This window comes from Penicillium angulare (genome assembly GCF_028827245.1).
Source record: "Penicillium angulare strain IBT 27051 chromosome Unknown utg000001l_segment0_segment0, whole genome shotgun sequence".
Lineage (NCBI taxonomy): Eukaryota > Fungi > Ascomycota > Eurotiomycetes > Eurotiales > Aspergillaceae > Penicillium > Penicillium angulare.
In genome coordinates, this window is record NW_026623160.1 from 2,122,493 (window position 1) to 2,137,624 (window position 15,132).

Here is a 15,132-nt window from a genome sequence, read left to right on the forward strand (position 1 = left end):
TCCCGCCGATATTGAGAAGTTGCTCTGCAGTCTAATACCATCTTCTGGCTCCAGGTGCTAGTCGTGGAGCGATACAAACGATAAAGCCTTGCTAACCGGAGTGTTCATGAGTAGTCTCCTGGCTCAGAAGTGACTCTTCGGCCCACCTCATTAGATGATCGCCATTATGTCTCATCTTTATGTACCAATCTACCAGGGAGGGAACGCTACATTGTATAGGTACTATGTTCGGTCACATCAGTTTCACTCTCAATACAGTACCATGACCAGGCGGAGCCCTGTCGATCCAAGCCAAACCTGGCTTACTTCCGAAGTTCATCCACGGGTTTAGGAACTTTGATCCATGGTTCTGCCTTCTTGGATCCACCAACTTATCCGTAATCACCCCAAACTCCACTTCTTCTCGGTTAACGGGGTGCCCTGAATGCTTTGGGCAGCATACGCTGAACTATCAGAAACTAAGTCCTTAGTAGGTTTTAGGTCCCTCAAGGTGTCAATTCGCCTGGCCATCGATGGGCTGAGCCCCTCCATCACCCGATCACGGCAAGTCTCAATACAGAGTCTTGCGGATTATTGGGGAACGGCGTCCGGCACCCACCCTACAGTATTGAAGAGTTGTAATTTGGGATTTTCGATTTTCAATCACGTTGTAGTTTCTAAAAGGAGCACATCAATGAAAAAGACAAGATGGTTCTCGGCGTGGACGTCCGCGATCACTCCCAGCTGTTTTGTGCAGTATTCTTCACGTTATGGCTTCAGGCTACTCCCTCAGTAAGTTCTCGAATCTGCGTGGACCATCTCTTAGAATGAAATCCTCATGCGTGAAATGCAACGTTGAATATAGTCAAAGAAGTACGATTAACTATGGCTGCTGTCGGCATGAAAGCCAGTAATTCAGTGAAAATGATCCTTCGACCACTGCATATGTCGTACATGGATAAAAGATTTCCCTATAATGGAGCCAGTCATCACTTCTCATTGCTTCACCCATCGACCATTATCACATGCTAATCGGGGAAGCACCCTGGTGCACATCATGCGAAGGAGTAGCCAACAATCCCGATCCTCATGATCTTATTATCATTCCTATAGACTATCGGAGCGCCTGCTCTTCTCAGATTGTACCTATCAGGCTTGCGTTCGTGACAACGGCGACTCGGGAAATTCGTCGACAAAAAGGTCGAGCAAGTCATTGTAGACTCAATTCGCATTCGCGGAGAACATGGCTGGATGGTGACTCAATAGGACAGCCGTCAGGTGTCAATTGGCCACAGAAGGTAGGATCATAAACCGGATTCGCTCGGTCCAGAGTGGCCACATAGCGATTCCGTCCATTACGTTTCCCGTGTGTCACGTAATGAGCGTTGAGATTATCGCGACGAGAAAATTTGCGGTGGCAATCAGGGACCCAACAGATGTGGGGTCTGACTTCCAAATGACTAGTCAGATGGCGAGCAAAAGACTTTCGACGCCTAAAGTAGCTTCTGCACCCAGGGTGACTACATTGGAATTTTTGCTGCTGGGGCATGCTGGACCAAACATTTTCCAAGCCTGCGTGGTGAGGCTCTGCCACGTTGTGAATTGCATAGGAGGGCTCTTGTATATCTTGATGTTGCACCGAGCCCATCACAATTTGACTATTGTACCTTCCAGCTTCCCATGTGTTGGAAGAGTCAAAGTTCCGAGATCCTGTCGAACTGACTGTCGCCAAGAGATTAAGCCCATTGACAAAATCAGCAGATAACGGTGGCGGTGGAGGCAGGTCGAATGAGAGCAGCCTAGAACAGCACCCATGATATCTGATAGTGCTTTCAAGTGCGCAAACATCATACCATGGATGAAATGATAAGCTAGAGTCTCGGTGATCGGGACAAACGGGAAAATTTTGACCATTCTGCGCAACACACGCAGAGGCTGAATTATCTTGAGAAAAGCTTAGCCCTGGACATTCGATGGGACCAGAAAAGCTGATATCTGCATCTGCTCTGTCACAAAATGTCGAGGCCACTTCCGATAGTACCAGGCTGTGTTCATCGTCGACAGCTGCAAGGGACGACTTGATAACCCCTGGCTCCATCTGGAAACTGCTTTCCGTGAACGATAATATCGAAGGGCACGTTTGCAGAGGCTAAGAATACAGAACTGGAGAGTTCCGCATGGCATAATAAATAGCCCTGTTCCACTGCAGGATTGAAGCTGGTATCTCAATTCCAATATGTGCGGTCTGAAATCTGAAGTCTAGAGTTCATTGACATATTGGGGATGACCCTGAAAGTGATGTTCGATATAGCGTTTCTGGTGCCGTTCAAGATCACCTATTTTGAGTTCATTTAAGCTGTAATTGAACAGGCCTCGAACGGAACACGTCATTCCAGTGTTTCGAAATTGATTCGACCTGTGTCATGATAAACGATCATCGAGAACCTTTAGAAGTTTGTTATTTTGGTGGAAGCAGCGGGCTTGTGGAGCCTTTCCAATGAGTTAAATTGTTTGAAGTAAGGCCAGAAACTTCTGGTTCGCTCAAAGTTGATTTTTGAACGAGTCAATCGTGGTTGCAGATGCTCCGTGTATTGGCCTTTCCCTAACTACGACTTGAACAACGCTTCTCTATCAAAGCAGACACACGCAGCCGTCATCGCCGTTTGAATCACGCAAGGAAGCGCGAAATATGGTGGAGGATACGGTTCCGCCGCCGAGGAGACGACGGATTACGGAAGAGTGGGCTGGAAGACGAGTCAGTGATTAATACGATGCGGCTTTTTGGCCAGACCGAGAAAGTTTAGTCTTCATGATCCCAGACGATAGCGGGTGTTCCTGATGGACGCCATCTCCACAGCCGGTGGACAATTGCGATTGCTGCTGTGAGGCCGATGTATGACCCATGTATTCTGCAAATTAGCCTATGCTTTTTTACTTTGCACTATGTACCGCAAGACTCCACTCTTCACATGTTTCGCTTGGCCCCCGTTCGCGCTCAGTCTCGCAATGTGAGAAGAAAAATAAGAAGTCCATAGCGCGAGCTTATTGAGTATTCTGGCTGTCCCCCACCACCTTTTGCGACTGTAGTCCTATAGTAGCGGCGAGGGATCATTGGGGTGACGAGAATTGTGCCGATTGAGTTGGTTAGGCTTGACTGTCGAAATTGTCTTTTGGGCTCATCATCACGATGCGAGCGCATGCTCGGAGTCCGGAAGTCCGGAAGTCCGGGAGAATACGTGACGTACTGTATCTCATATGTTGATCGACAATTGCGCTTCGACTGTGCGAGCAAGCGTGCATGATGATCTTCGAAGGCATAGAGACACCTTGTTTGGGCGGGCAAACTAGCCCGGCGAGACTTGGCCTGTCAGCTCCGTCTGCCATGCATTTTGGTATTATCTTCATCAGTTGCGACCAACACACATCGCTGTCCTATCCGAGACGTTCGCATGCTTGAATTTGTACCACCACCCACCCCGGTGTAGATGCTCCCGTCCTTAAAGAAAGCCTCTCTTGCCTTCGGCCCGACCGTGTCGTCGATTCTTCGATCCCGACCATTTGCCCAACCATTTCCGTTGAGTTCCGGCGGCGATGGCGTGGAAATGAAAGCGAGGATCTTTGACCGAGGGTGTGTATATGAGGTGCGGCTTGTGGGTGCGGCCTGCGAGGCCAGGGCGTCAATTGGGTGAAAATGTAGTGAGTTGTCAGCGAACAGAAGCATACGTTTGTTCTTGCTATTGGAAAAACACAGCAACTGCGATCAGATAAGAAACAAAAAAGTCCTAGTCATAACTCTGACGAGCAGCGGCTCAATAGGATGTTTGCAAATAACAGACATAAGGAGTGTTGATCGTGGGCGAGGGTCGGGTCATCACGCCTCGGGTTGGACGGGTTTGTGGGAGACCCCTCAGACGCTCACGATGATTGGCTGCTACTTTACATTATCACCGGGGATTCTCAGCTACATTCCCCGACAAATTACAGCGGGACCGGTGGGAGTGAAAAGGAAAGTATGTGGGGCTAGCCATCAACCCGAGAATGGGTTCCTCTCTCCGCACAATCGTTGACCTTTCTTTGCCTGCTGAAATCTGTTTGAAATAGAACTGTAAGTAGTGGTACTGTGCCCTTCAATGATGGCGGGAAACTTTGAGGATATCCACATCGCTGCCGATCCATACCCGCATCACCCCGAATCAGGAGCCTATGAGCCTGAAGACTGGCACTCCGAGACTACCTCGATCGCCTCCAATCTATACAAAGGGTTTATGGAGAATGGCCGATGTTATCAAGCCCTAAGAAGCTCTGGCTACTTTACAGTAGCCCTGCCGACGAGAAACAGTTTGAGACGTATGAAATGGGACATTTCGCCGCCTTGCTCATGAATTCCGCCCGACCGAACCCTTTGTTCTGCGCTCCTGTTACGGACCCGAAGCGGGTGCTTGACGTCGGAACGGGGCAAGGTGCATGGGCCATTGACGTTGCTGACATGTTTCCTGACGCTGTTGTTCGGGGTGTCGACCTCTTCCCACCACCAGGGAGTTGGATCCCACCAAACTGTATTTTCGAAGTGGACGACGTATTGCAAAAGTGGACCTGGCGGTTTTGTACTATCTGTAGTCTCTACCCTACTCGGATCCTGGGAGTCATTGAGTCTATGAATGCAGACTTGACTTGTGCTCTAATCCCGCAGTACATTAATCTCCCGAATTTGCTTCCAAGATATTTAGTGAAGCATTACCAGCATATCTGCGGCCTATTTCTCCATTCCATATAAGCCAAACAACTTTTTTACTACGCTGGGAATCATTTCCCCGGCTTCTTTGCGACAAGGGCGGCTATGTGTCTGAAAGGATCTTGCAGTCATAGATGCTCTACTGATTTTGAACTAGCTTAGGGATTTTTGTTTTTCATATACATATATATATCGGAATTTCATTTTCATCTTTTTTGGGATTGATGTGCCCGCTCTACTCAGCTGCAGGTCTACAATCTGAGCCTCTTCTCGCTAGCTTGTGGGTTGGTGATCGCTGAGGATATCTTCATTTCATCCATGGAGGCCTTTAGGCCGGGGCTATATCATTTAAAAGCACGCATGATGGTTCAACTTCATAATAGCCTTCTGTCATGCTGTATAGGTCAATCAAGATCGTTCTTTCTTCTGCGGTACCTTCCAACACTTTTCGGAATATAAAAGCCATCTCCCGCCTCAACTCCACTCTCGCAACTCTTCAGCCACCTCCCATGATGTCCAAAGCACCAAATACTGGGTCTGCACTTGTCCGTTTTGATACACCGTTCGCTTCGCAACCGTTTTAATAGGTACTTTTTCGCCACTCTCGAGAGACTAGAGCATGTGTCAGAGCTTGGCTTAGTTAGAGAGATCTGTACTCACCTCAGGGCTATCATCAATGATACAGTCCATCATACGTGTATCGTTATCAAGAAGATCTGCTACTTCAAAAACGTCATCGGAGTAATATGAGAGTTTATCGGTGTCGTCAATAACAAATCGTTGGTCCTCGCTCGTCTCGGACGGAACATACTCCGAGTCAAGCTCTGACAGCGAGGTGTCTTGTAAGGGTGACTCGCGGGAAGTTAAGGTTATTCCACTGCAAGAAGATTCGTCGTCGCGCGTGATTTTGACAGACATCTTTGGTTGCGAAAGAGACATACGAAGACACAAGAAATGTAATCTGCCATACGTAAAGGGTGTTCGAAGGCGCGCCTGTCTCGTCTATTTATTGCCAATCGTCCTTTGCCTCGGCACAAATTTTGCGAGGCTACTTTACAGTTTTCGGATGGTTCGCTTTGGGTTCCCCGCCGGGACAACCCTCTCTTTAATGGCCTCTAAGGTTGGATACACCTCATAGTCATATGTCACCTCCTTTGCTGGCCATCTATATTCAAAATACAGATTTGACCGTTCAGCAGGCTAAGTTTAACCCCAGGGAGTTTAAATCTTTGCTGTCTTCGGCAGATAAAAGGGATACCCCCAAAAGACAATTTATATATACAATTACTTTGATCCAGCCAAGCGTTGCGATAATCTGAGCTGGGCCCTGCTTCTTGAATTGATGAGACCTTGGTGATGAAGATGATTTTGTCAATTTTTGTTTTGATGATGATACTCTGTACTACTACTGTGAGCTTCGTCAAATTCGTTTACGGGAGAATTATGCTAAACCAATTTCAGCTAATGGGCTTCGCTATTCATCCTCCGTTTCAGCCCCCACGTAAGGTAAGACCTTCAACAGCAGTGGCCTATAATATTCCCTTGGCATGTCTAACATTCATTAACTAGGAGGTTAAAGACACGCAAGAAAAGATATTATTTCCAGCTGAAAAGAGAGGTTCGTGGTGTACATTTCGAGTGTCTCGTTCCACAATCCATGTTTAACAGAGATTGCTAGTTCGATCTCATTGGGGGCAGCATCGGAGAGCTCGGCAACACTACCACACAAAATAGAGATATTCAACTGTCCGAGCCCGGTCTCACTTGATGAATATCTGATCGTCTGTTCTCCGGCTCTTGTTCTTGTGATCCTGTGCTTTAAATTTGACTACCTCCCATTCTAATCAGCGTGGTTGACTGTGAAACTGGTGCTCATTATCTCATGAGGTATGTAGTTCTGAATCCATGTGCCAAAGCCTTTGCGCTCGGCTTGGGGTGGAGGACAAATATCCACGTTTACGTCGCGGCCCGCATACATTTCTTAAAAGCCAAAGTTCCGTATCAGTGGTTTCTCAAACAACAATTCATAAAAGGTTTCAAGCTTCAAATTAGAGGAGCGATTATTCATGTCTGCTGTGTAAAGGCCATCAATTAATCTTAAGAACATCTTTGTCTTTGCACACTTACAAAAAAGACAATGTAGGCTGTCCAATGGAAGAGACGGGAGTTCGGGGAACACCATTGTCCCGTGAATCATTGTCAAATATGATATTAGCCTAGACTGGGCCTGAGGCAGTTTATATTTATGCGGGGTAGGAGCAAACTTCGTACTCGTCTGTATGAAGCATCTGTCTGATTTGGATGTCCTCTTCGCAGTCCCCGCTGTTAGGGTTGCAGCAAATGATCAAAGAAACAAGACACCGTAAAGCCTCAGGTTTGTTCGAATTTTTCATATGGAAAAGTTTTCTTCTCTTTTCGCCAATTTTCCATTCAGCTAGCGCTATGGATTTGCTCTACTGTACAGAAGAATTCGAACTTGGCTTCCATCTTTCACACAGACAATTTGTCTGGGACACTAAAACTAGGCCGAAAATAAAATTGACTATACTTCATTAGGAGAAATTATGGGGCGTGGCCCGGATCCTTGTGCTTTTGCTGGATTATCGAGCCCCGCACGTTGTTCTCAAAGTTCTGAATTCAATTATGGAAGCCAATGCCGGGTTCAACTATAGGGAAATAAGCTGTAATATTACTCCTCGCGTTTCATAATTAAACTCATCTAGATCCAGTCCACTCGTCAACTCCGGGTGAATGGAATCCTCAAACTTCTGTGGCTAGAGAGCTGCTGTCAAAGGAAACTAGATTTTCTCCAATCCCCTGTTCAAGATTTTCAAGAATCTGTGTCGAGGATATCGATTTCAATGAGATCCAAGCAGCCCTGTTTCCACGACACCTAGTGGAAAGAGCATGGCCTACTTAGTAGTTGAGTAACCCCGATTCAGCTTCTGTGTAAAATTGAAGGGACATTTGGCTTTAACCATGAGGCCCATGTCTGTTAAATATCTTGAACGAGAAGCATTTATTTGGCCTGCACCCTCACGATCACTACCACTTCGTATTAATATCTTTCCAGAAATGATGTCTTTCCAGTGTATCCAACTTAAGCCCCTCCATGACAGGCCCCTTCAATAGACTTATAAGGTGGACTCACTACTACAGACGTACATGCGTAACCTGGGCTTTTCTTTGTAACATCTTCTCGCTTAGCGGTATTGAGAATGACTTCACAATCGCATCGCGTGAAACAAGAACAGTTGCGAAAACGCAGAAACAATCTTCTTCGGCGCCACAATGATTTTTGGCGTCTTTATTCGATCCGGAGCTGGTTGATTATGGAGATGCCAAATGGGCGGATTTACACCTATCATTCTCATCCCGAAGTTCCCGCTCCGACTGAAGCTGATATGGTAAGAGCTCAAGAATGATAAAACAAATGGATCTCACTGAATGAGATCTAGCGTTCAAAATCAGCTATTCATAAAACACCGGGAGACTACGGTTTATCTACCACAAAGCAACCGATGATCCCGAAATCACCAGTTTCTTCCGTGACGGGGCGCCGCAGTGATATATGGAATATCCTTTATCAATACATTCAGCAATAGAACTCCAAGGCGCGCAAAGACATAATCATGGGCCATTTTGCAGGAGCTTCTCTACATACAATTGCATCATCATCATCGTCATCTTTTAATCATTTTGTTGGCTACTTATTGTTCGACGCTTATGCATAAAGGAGTAGCTTTGTAGCCACGTAAAAACAGGTCGATTTTACCCGCGCACTTTGCTTGTTTCAAAGAACTCGATTAGCTTGGACGTGGGGGTTCCTCCGAACGAAAATGCTTTGCTCAAAAACTCGAACGCTTGGGGAGATATTCTGAAGCTGACGACTACACCAACGGATTTATTCTCGCCGACATCTGGCATCGTCACTCTTTGAAAATACAATATAAGCACATCACTTAACATCAAACAGTACAGTATATACAAGTTGACATGAGACATGATACATAGTAAACCCACTCTGAAAGCGTCGAGTGAGTTTTCAAAAGTTCAACGGTTGTAGCAGAAGCGAATGCGAGTATACTCACCCGCCCAGAAGGCCTACGTAAAAAGCCTTACCAGAGCAGCACATACGGTCGCAGTAGTCATCGATACTGCTTTTTCATCAGATCGCCTGAAAAACACAACTTTCATATTCCACACGTCAATTTGATTTCAATCACTTGCATCGAATGAATCGACGCCCAGACTAGATGAGAAAGTACAGTACCATCACGAGTCACACAAATGAATCTGCCGGTGAGGCCGCTTTATTCTAGCTCAAACGCCATCTCAATGGGAGCTGGCTTCAACTCGTAGAGCGTTTTTATTTTTCTCTTTCTTTTTTTTTTCTTTTTTTAGAATGAAAGTTCTCTATACATGCTATGCTCTTCATGGTGAAACATCGCCCTCCTCAGCCATGGTTCTAAGTAAGATCCTTCCGCACTCAGAGAGGCCCTATCACGAGTAGACTTCACACTCTCCGTTGACGTAATCAATGGTCGTATTATCGGAACAGTAACATTTTCCACGCGGGGTGGAATTGAAGTCAAGCAGCTTGATGATGCATGCACGATCAGATCCAGGGGAGGGTTTTTCAGTTTTAGTAATATGACCAAGTGACTGATAAGCCGTAGATGCTGGGATCAATCCTTGGGAGCTACATCTTTCTTCATTCCCCGTTGGTATCTCTTCAAGACTTGCGGTTACCATTCCTGCAATTGATGTCGAGATTGAAAGGGTCTGTGTCGTGGTCACCATTGGCACCGTAACAGAGCGAGCAGTAGATGGAGCTTTCCCATGCTCACAAGAACAGTGTTCGGCATCCGCGTTTCTTCTCAGCTTCTTTTCGTCGTTTTTGCTGCCTACATGTTTAGAAGATGAAGGAGAAAGGGCCCATGAAAGAGAGAATTGAGTGCAAGTCTCTGAGTCACTCAAACCTATTCAAATTAGTGACCTCTTATCGTACAAGAGCAATTATTGTACTCACAAAACACAGCTGCCTTTTCGAGAATATTTGCACAGTCTGGAAGGAGTGATGTGGTGCGGGTCTGATTGTTTTGGATGTAATTTACCGAACCATCCAAAGGAGATATCTGTGCCCATTGGTCGAGCAAGTCACAAGTGTTGAAAGCGATAGCCCTCGTGTCAAATGTCCCATGGGCCAAAGCGATTAGCGCTGAAAAGATCAACCCAGACCGGATCATGTCGTATTATAATTTGTGATATTCTTCAATCTCCCGTGGGATTTCACAGTCTGCCACGATGATGGCGGAGTTCTTATTGCGAATCCAGAAAGGCACAATTTATCTTTTTATAAGCCAAATGTCTCAATTGCAGAGACAAAAACATTGCCGGACTAAGATAAAGTGAACGTTGGTGAAAAGCTTTTATTGTGCCGCATAGCTTAGTATTACCTCAGCTTCCGTTCGCACTCCCGTGGAGGTTATTTATCCATCTGGTTTGTAACGCAGGATTCTGCAGGTCTTTTGATTTGGACACCGCCGTTTTCATGAGATTTGTGCAAAAGACCATTTTTTGACTCAATCAATTTGCCACAATCAATTTGCCACCCTATCTTTCGGCTGACATGTTTGGCTGTTAAATCTCTGATTGAATTGCACAGTATTATTTTCGAAACAATAATAGTGCTGCTATGTATGATTCCTCTACATATTTATCTCTTCTAAAGGCTTTGAATGTATATATACTCTACTGTACTTCTGTGCACTGCTCAAACAAGTGCTCGGGGCTATGATGCATGCTCAACGTGTTCTTGCCTTGACATGTTCTCTGCTACTTCTCACGGTAGGTAGACTTTTCAAGATTTTAACCCTGGTTCGGGGTGAAACACGAAGCCTCCTACAGTATTGGATAGCTGATATTACAAGAATGCCAAATCTCTTCATGGACATGAAAATGAAAAGGTGAATATTCTAAGGTGTGATCAATGTCTCTATCTTAACTCCGTTGGCACTGAGCCGTGCAGATCATCGACTCCCCTGTTTTCTCATACCCTGAGGGTTCATCAAAGAGCATGCTGAACAGTCGCGAGCCCGTAAGCCCTTTTTATCCCACCCACCCGCAAAGCCTGAAGAACGAACTAATATTATAAGTCATTGACTAACATACAATGTGACTGGACCACGGGAATTGCCTACGTTAACGCCACTGATGCAAATATTTCCCATCTCAAAGACGAGAAAAATACCAGCTGTATTGCGGCCCCACATACCTGCACACGGGTTGCTTTTCAACAATCTTCGGGCATTTTTCTCTGCAATGATGTGAGTAACTAAGATCTTGAATGCCCTTTGATACCTTTTCTTTGCACTCACGCAAGCTAGAACAATACCCCCATCGTTACGAAATGTGAAAACCTCATTGATCCGTCTGAAACTCTCTCGCAACATTGCCGCTTTCAGGACTTCTACACGTTTGGCTTTTTGGTTGGGATGATCAAGAATGATTCGCGGGTCGATGCTCCTTACCATTTAAGGATTGCCGCTGATGGGTGGGAAATATAGCAGCAGGCAGGAATTGAAGGGCTTTACTCGTGAAATGATGCGTAATACAATTTGCTATTCTTGCTTTGGTGCTTTTACAGAACGTTAGTTACAGGCTCTACAATGTTCGCTAGACCTGGCATCCATGGAAATGCAAAATTCTTGTCCTGACACAGCCGTTCTTGGTAAGAGCCAAGTATTAAATGGACATATGTGTCATATTTCTCTCGTTAGTCTTGTCGTAGCAAAACTTTTCAATTGTTATTGACAGCCTGAGTTTGATCCCTAAATTTCCTCCGGTATAGTTTCGGAATATTTGGCTCGTACTACTTGTCAAGTCCATGACGTTGTCATTTTGGTCAACCCAGTTATCTCTTTCGGGAGAACATAAAATAGAATTTTCATGGATGGGACTCGTGGGTAGAATACAGATCAGCCAATGCTGAGAGTGCTGCCTGCTCTTGCAATATGAGGGTTTGTGCTAGTTTTCGGAGGCTGCAGGCTACCTCCTGGGCAGCAACAAAGTCTCCAGGGCAGTTTAGAGGTGGGGCGGTGATGCGTTCCAAGTCTTCCACAGCCCGATCCACTGAATCTTGTAGAAATTTGAGGAGACGGTAGCAGGTCCGGTAATATACGTTTTCCCCCTGCTGGCGGCCAATATCGCGCACAATATCAGTAAGCGCCGGCATATCATTTTTTGATTCTGTTTCCATGTCTTCAATCGAGTGCCTTGTTTGTTGAGACCGTTCAGAACTTCTTTTCAGGATGCTTTTCTGTAATCGCTGGAGAAAACTAGACTGTGTGCCACTTTGAAGTGAACTAACAAACTTATAATGGATATAAAGTAAGAATCAGGACTGCAGAAAGCCCCTTCACTCACATATGTGGCAATGCAATTTTCTTTCTCGCTGTTAGTGCATTTTTAATGCGGGCCTTTTTAATGTGATGAAGAGAGCCTTGACCGCGTTTTTCTACTTATTCAGACTCATTACCCAAAGATTATCGGTCTTGTTATAGAAGAGCATCGGGAAAAGAAAACAAGTCGAATATTGCTCTCCCCAATATAAGACTTTCTCAGAATGGCACGTAAGCTATGTAATAGAATATATTCAATTGACGTATACTTTCGTTTACGTCTTTAAACTATTCAATGCTTGGTCTCATAAGGGTCATATACTGCTATCGCAGAAACTATGATTGACCCGCAACTATTTGTAGTTAGCAACTTGGCATAACATTCAAATCCACCACAATAAGAAAAGCTATGGGTCGTTAGCAAAGCTTAGCCGCGATCACCTTCTGTTGGTTCCATTATGTAGTCTCATGCAAATGATTATGAAAGTAGACCAAAGCGACATGATGATGAAGGTGGAAGTGAGATCAAGGTTGCAGACCGATTGACTGCAGTTTCCTCTAAAAAAAGTAGACCGGGGCACAGGGAAGACCTTTCTGCTCTTTTTTTTATTGTCTAATACCGCGCAAACTTTCGAACACAATGATATATCATTTATCAATTCTGTCAAAAACGACAATTGATATAGAACCCCTTTTTGTGATTTCATTGGACACAGAAATCCCTAAGGTGCTCAGAAGTATACTGTGTGATTTTCTCTCCTTCCCACGACTCGACAATTTATTGAGCTGTTGATTTCAATGATGTCGCTTCCCATCTACCCAGCTTCTAACGTACGTCCCGAAAGAAAAGCAGTGACCCAGTAGACATGTCCCAATCATTTCAAGGCTTAGATGGCGAAGCTCAAACCTACCGGCCTTGTATTTCTATAAAAGAGATATGAAAATCTCTAGAAGCCCATTTCCTTTGTAGGCTAAAGAGGCCATCCTAACACCTAAACATAGGATGTTGAGCCGCGTGAGCGTCTGGAGGATCGTAACGGCAGTATCACTTACGTTCTCTCTCATACCGTTGTGCATTATATTCAGTGGATGTACGTCTATTGACTCACCATCGAGCTTCTTCTTTTTGAAGGTACTGTAACTATATATATTTATACCAATCTTGGGAATTATTTCACTAAAGGGAGAACAGATCACATTATCAACCCTTCCACACACTCTCGATAACTCAATACCGCGGTCCATATCAATCCCCGGCTCCGACAATTCCCACTTGGGAGAAGAGGCAGAAGCAGAGGTGGCAAAAAATGACGAAAAGGCTGCTAGTTCTGGTGAGACTCGAATTTCGGAAGGTATCCAAGCCGGCACAGGGCAGGTATCTAGTCATCTGCCGGACTCTGTAACCAACCTGATCTCTCAGCTGGCCCCATATTACAGTGTCGGTCTAAGAAGTTATTGTGAAGGGAAAAAAGACAGTACAGATTATTTGAAATGCTCTCAACCGAGCAACATGTTCTCATTCGACATATTGAGCATATTACAGGCCAGGTCTAGAAGCTTCAAGCAGCTTCTACATATACCAAGTCGCTTCGACAAAGCACTTGCTGGATATGAAAAAGCTTCACACTTTGCCATTTCCGCTTATCTAACAAGTATCACCACTTCTATTCTAGGGGTCTTTGCTACCCTATTGTGGACAATCCTTGAACGGAGAAAGCGCGGGTCCATGGCCAAGATACGACACTGGGGAACTCTTACGAATCTTGCCATCTCTACTGTAGGTTCTCTCACCTGTGAAGCATCTAACCCATGCTAACAAGGTCAGGCTACATTGATATTCACAATTGCAGGAGCAGCGGTAACTACATTGATTTACTGCCTCATCCAAACAGCCATTGAAAGGCTAGGCGGCAAGGCTACGCTTGGTGGTTTGATCATAGCTGCCTGGTTCGCAGTCTTTCTTTCCGGCTTAGCATGTTTTGCCAGCTTCAACGCAGCAAAACTATTTTTCTGATAGCTACGGCTTCGTGCAGATAAGCGCCCCTCGGTAGGGGGAAACATTTTCAGAGGAAAAGTTTTACAGTACAGTACGAGATCATATCGCGAGGTTCGGTTTTTTAAGCGACTTCTAACCTGGCGGCTCGGGAAAGTGTCTTCAAGATACCGCTTTAGAAAGATCTGAGATAGACAACTGACGAACAACCGATTGATTTCCTCTCGAAGATTATGATGTCATTGCAGTGAATAGTCAGTCCGCAAACGATCAAATTTGCAGTCGTTTTCTCACATCACCTGACTAGAAATGTCATCAATTGCGAATGTCGGAAGCGCCATTGTCACGGGGCAATTTTTCCATCAAGTCCAAGGAGTAGCCTACTGCTGTACGACTCGTCTCAAAATAAATATTACTTCTTTTCTATAGCAAAAGTGGATTCTTGACCTGGAAATATCCCGCTGCGGCATAAGGCCTGTTCTATACGGTAGTTCATATTGATAGGTCGTTTAGTTCAATTTAAGAAAATACTCAAGTTCTGAGGTTAGCTATACGTATGAAATTCAAAACTGCAAACATCCAGAAAACAAATGAAGTATCATCAACTCGTGTTATTTCACTACCATCAAGATCTCGGCTCCTCTCAGACTAGGCAGGGCAATTTTCAAAGATGCCGCCAAGTTCGGGAAAGCTTGAGATAGAGTGGGTATAAACACAAGCTCCATCAATTTGATCGTTACTCGGAATCTCTTGCTATCTCCCTGCGTGAAACAGTAGCATCAATGCACATCTGCCATAACCTTTTCATGATCGGATCCCAAAACGCCCGTGATATTATATCACAAACTTAACCGTTTAATTCTAACATCAAAGTGAAGTATGTCGGTTCATCTCAAGTAGGTAGCCCTTTCAAGATGGCTCACAGTAGTCAGAGCGAGTCCCGAATTCGACATTTTTTGCTGGATGGTGAATAGCCTGGATAAACCCAGATCTTTTCTATTTATGCAGATCCAGGAAAACTTCTT

The 15,132-nt window shown here is 45.0% G+C and overlaps 4 protein-coding genes across 4 annotated transcripts; 1 reads left to right on the plus strand and 3 right to left on the minus strand.

The window, feature by feature from the left end:
* Positions 1-1,189: 1,189 nt before the first annotated feature.
* Positions 1,190-2,077, minus strand: N7478_000750 (uncharacterized protein; the record flags this gene model as incomplete). The annotated part of the gene is made up of 1 exon (XM_056916965.1): positions 1,190-2,077. One exon carries the CDS (start codon positions 2,075-2,077, stop codon positions 1,190-1,192), a length of 888 nt encoding a protein of 295 aa, XP_056784845.1.
* A 2,032-nt stretch (positions 2,078-4,109) lies between these two features.
* Positions 4,110-4,677, plus strand: N7478_000751 (uncharacterized protein; the record flags this gene model as incomplete). Its single annotated transcript, XM_056916966.1, has 3 exons — positions 4,110-4,240; positions 4,297-4,583; positions 4,670-4,677. 3 exons carry the CDS (start codon positions 4,110-4,112, stop codon positions 4,675-4,677), a joined length of 426 nt encoding a protein of 141 aa, XP_056784846.1.
* Positions 4,678-5,185: 508 nt separating this feature from the next.
* N7478_000752 (uncharacterized protein) lies at positions 5,186-5,629 on the minus strand (the record flags this gene model as incomplete). The annotated part of the gene is made up of 2 exons (XM_056916967.1): positions 5,186-5,323; positions 5,372-5,629. 2 exons carry the CDS (start codon positions 5,627-5,629, stop codon positions 5,186-5,188), a joined length of 396 nt encoding a protein of 131 aa, XP_056784847.1.
* A 6,031-nt stretch (positions 5,630-11,660) lies between these two features.
* Positions 11,661-11,972, minus strand: N7478_000753 (uncharacterized protein; the record flags this gene model as incomplete). The annotated part of the gene is made up of 1 exon (XM_056916968.1): positions 11,661-11,972. One exon carries the CDS (start codon positions 11,970-11,972, stop codon positions 11,661-11,663), a length of 312 nt encoding a protein of 103 aa, XP_056784848.1.
* Positions 11,973-15,132: the final 3,160 nt, after the last annotated feature.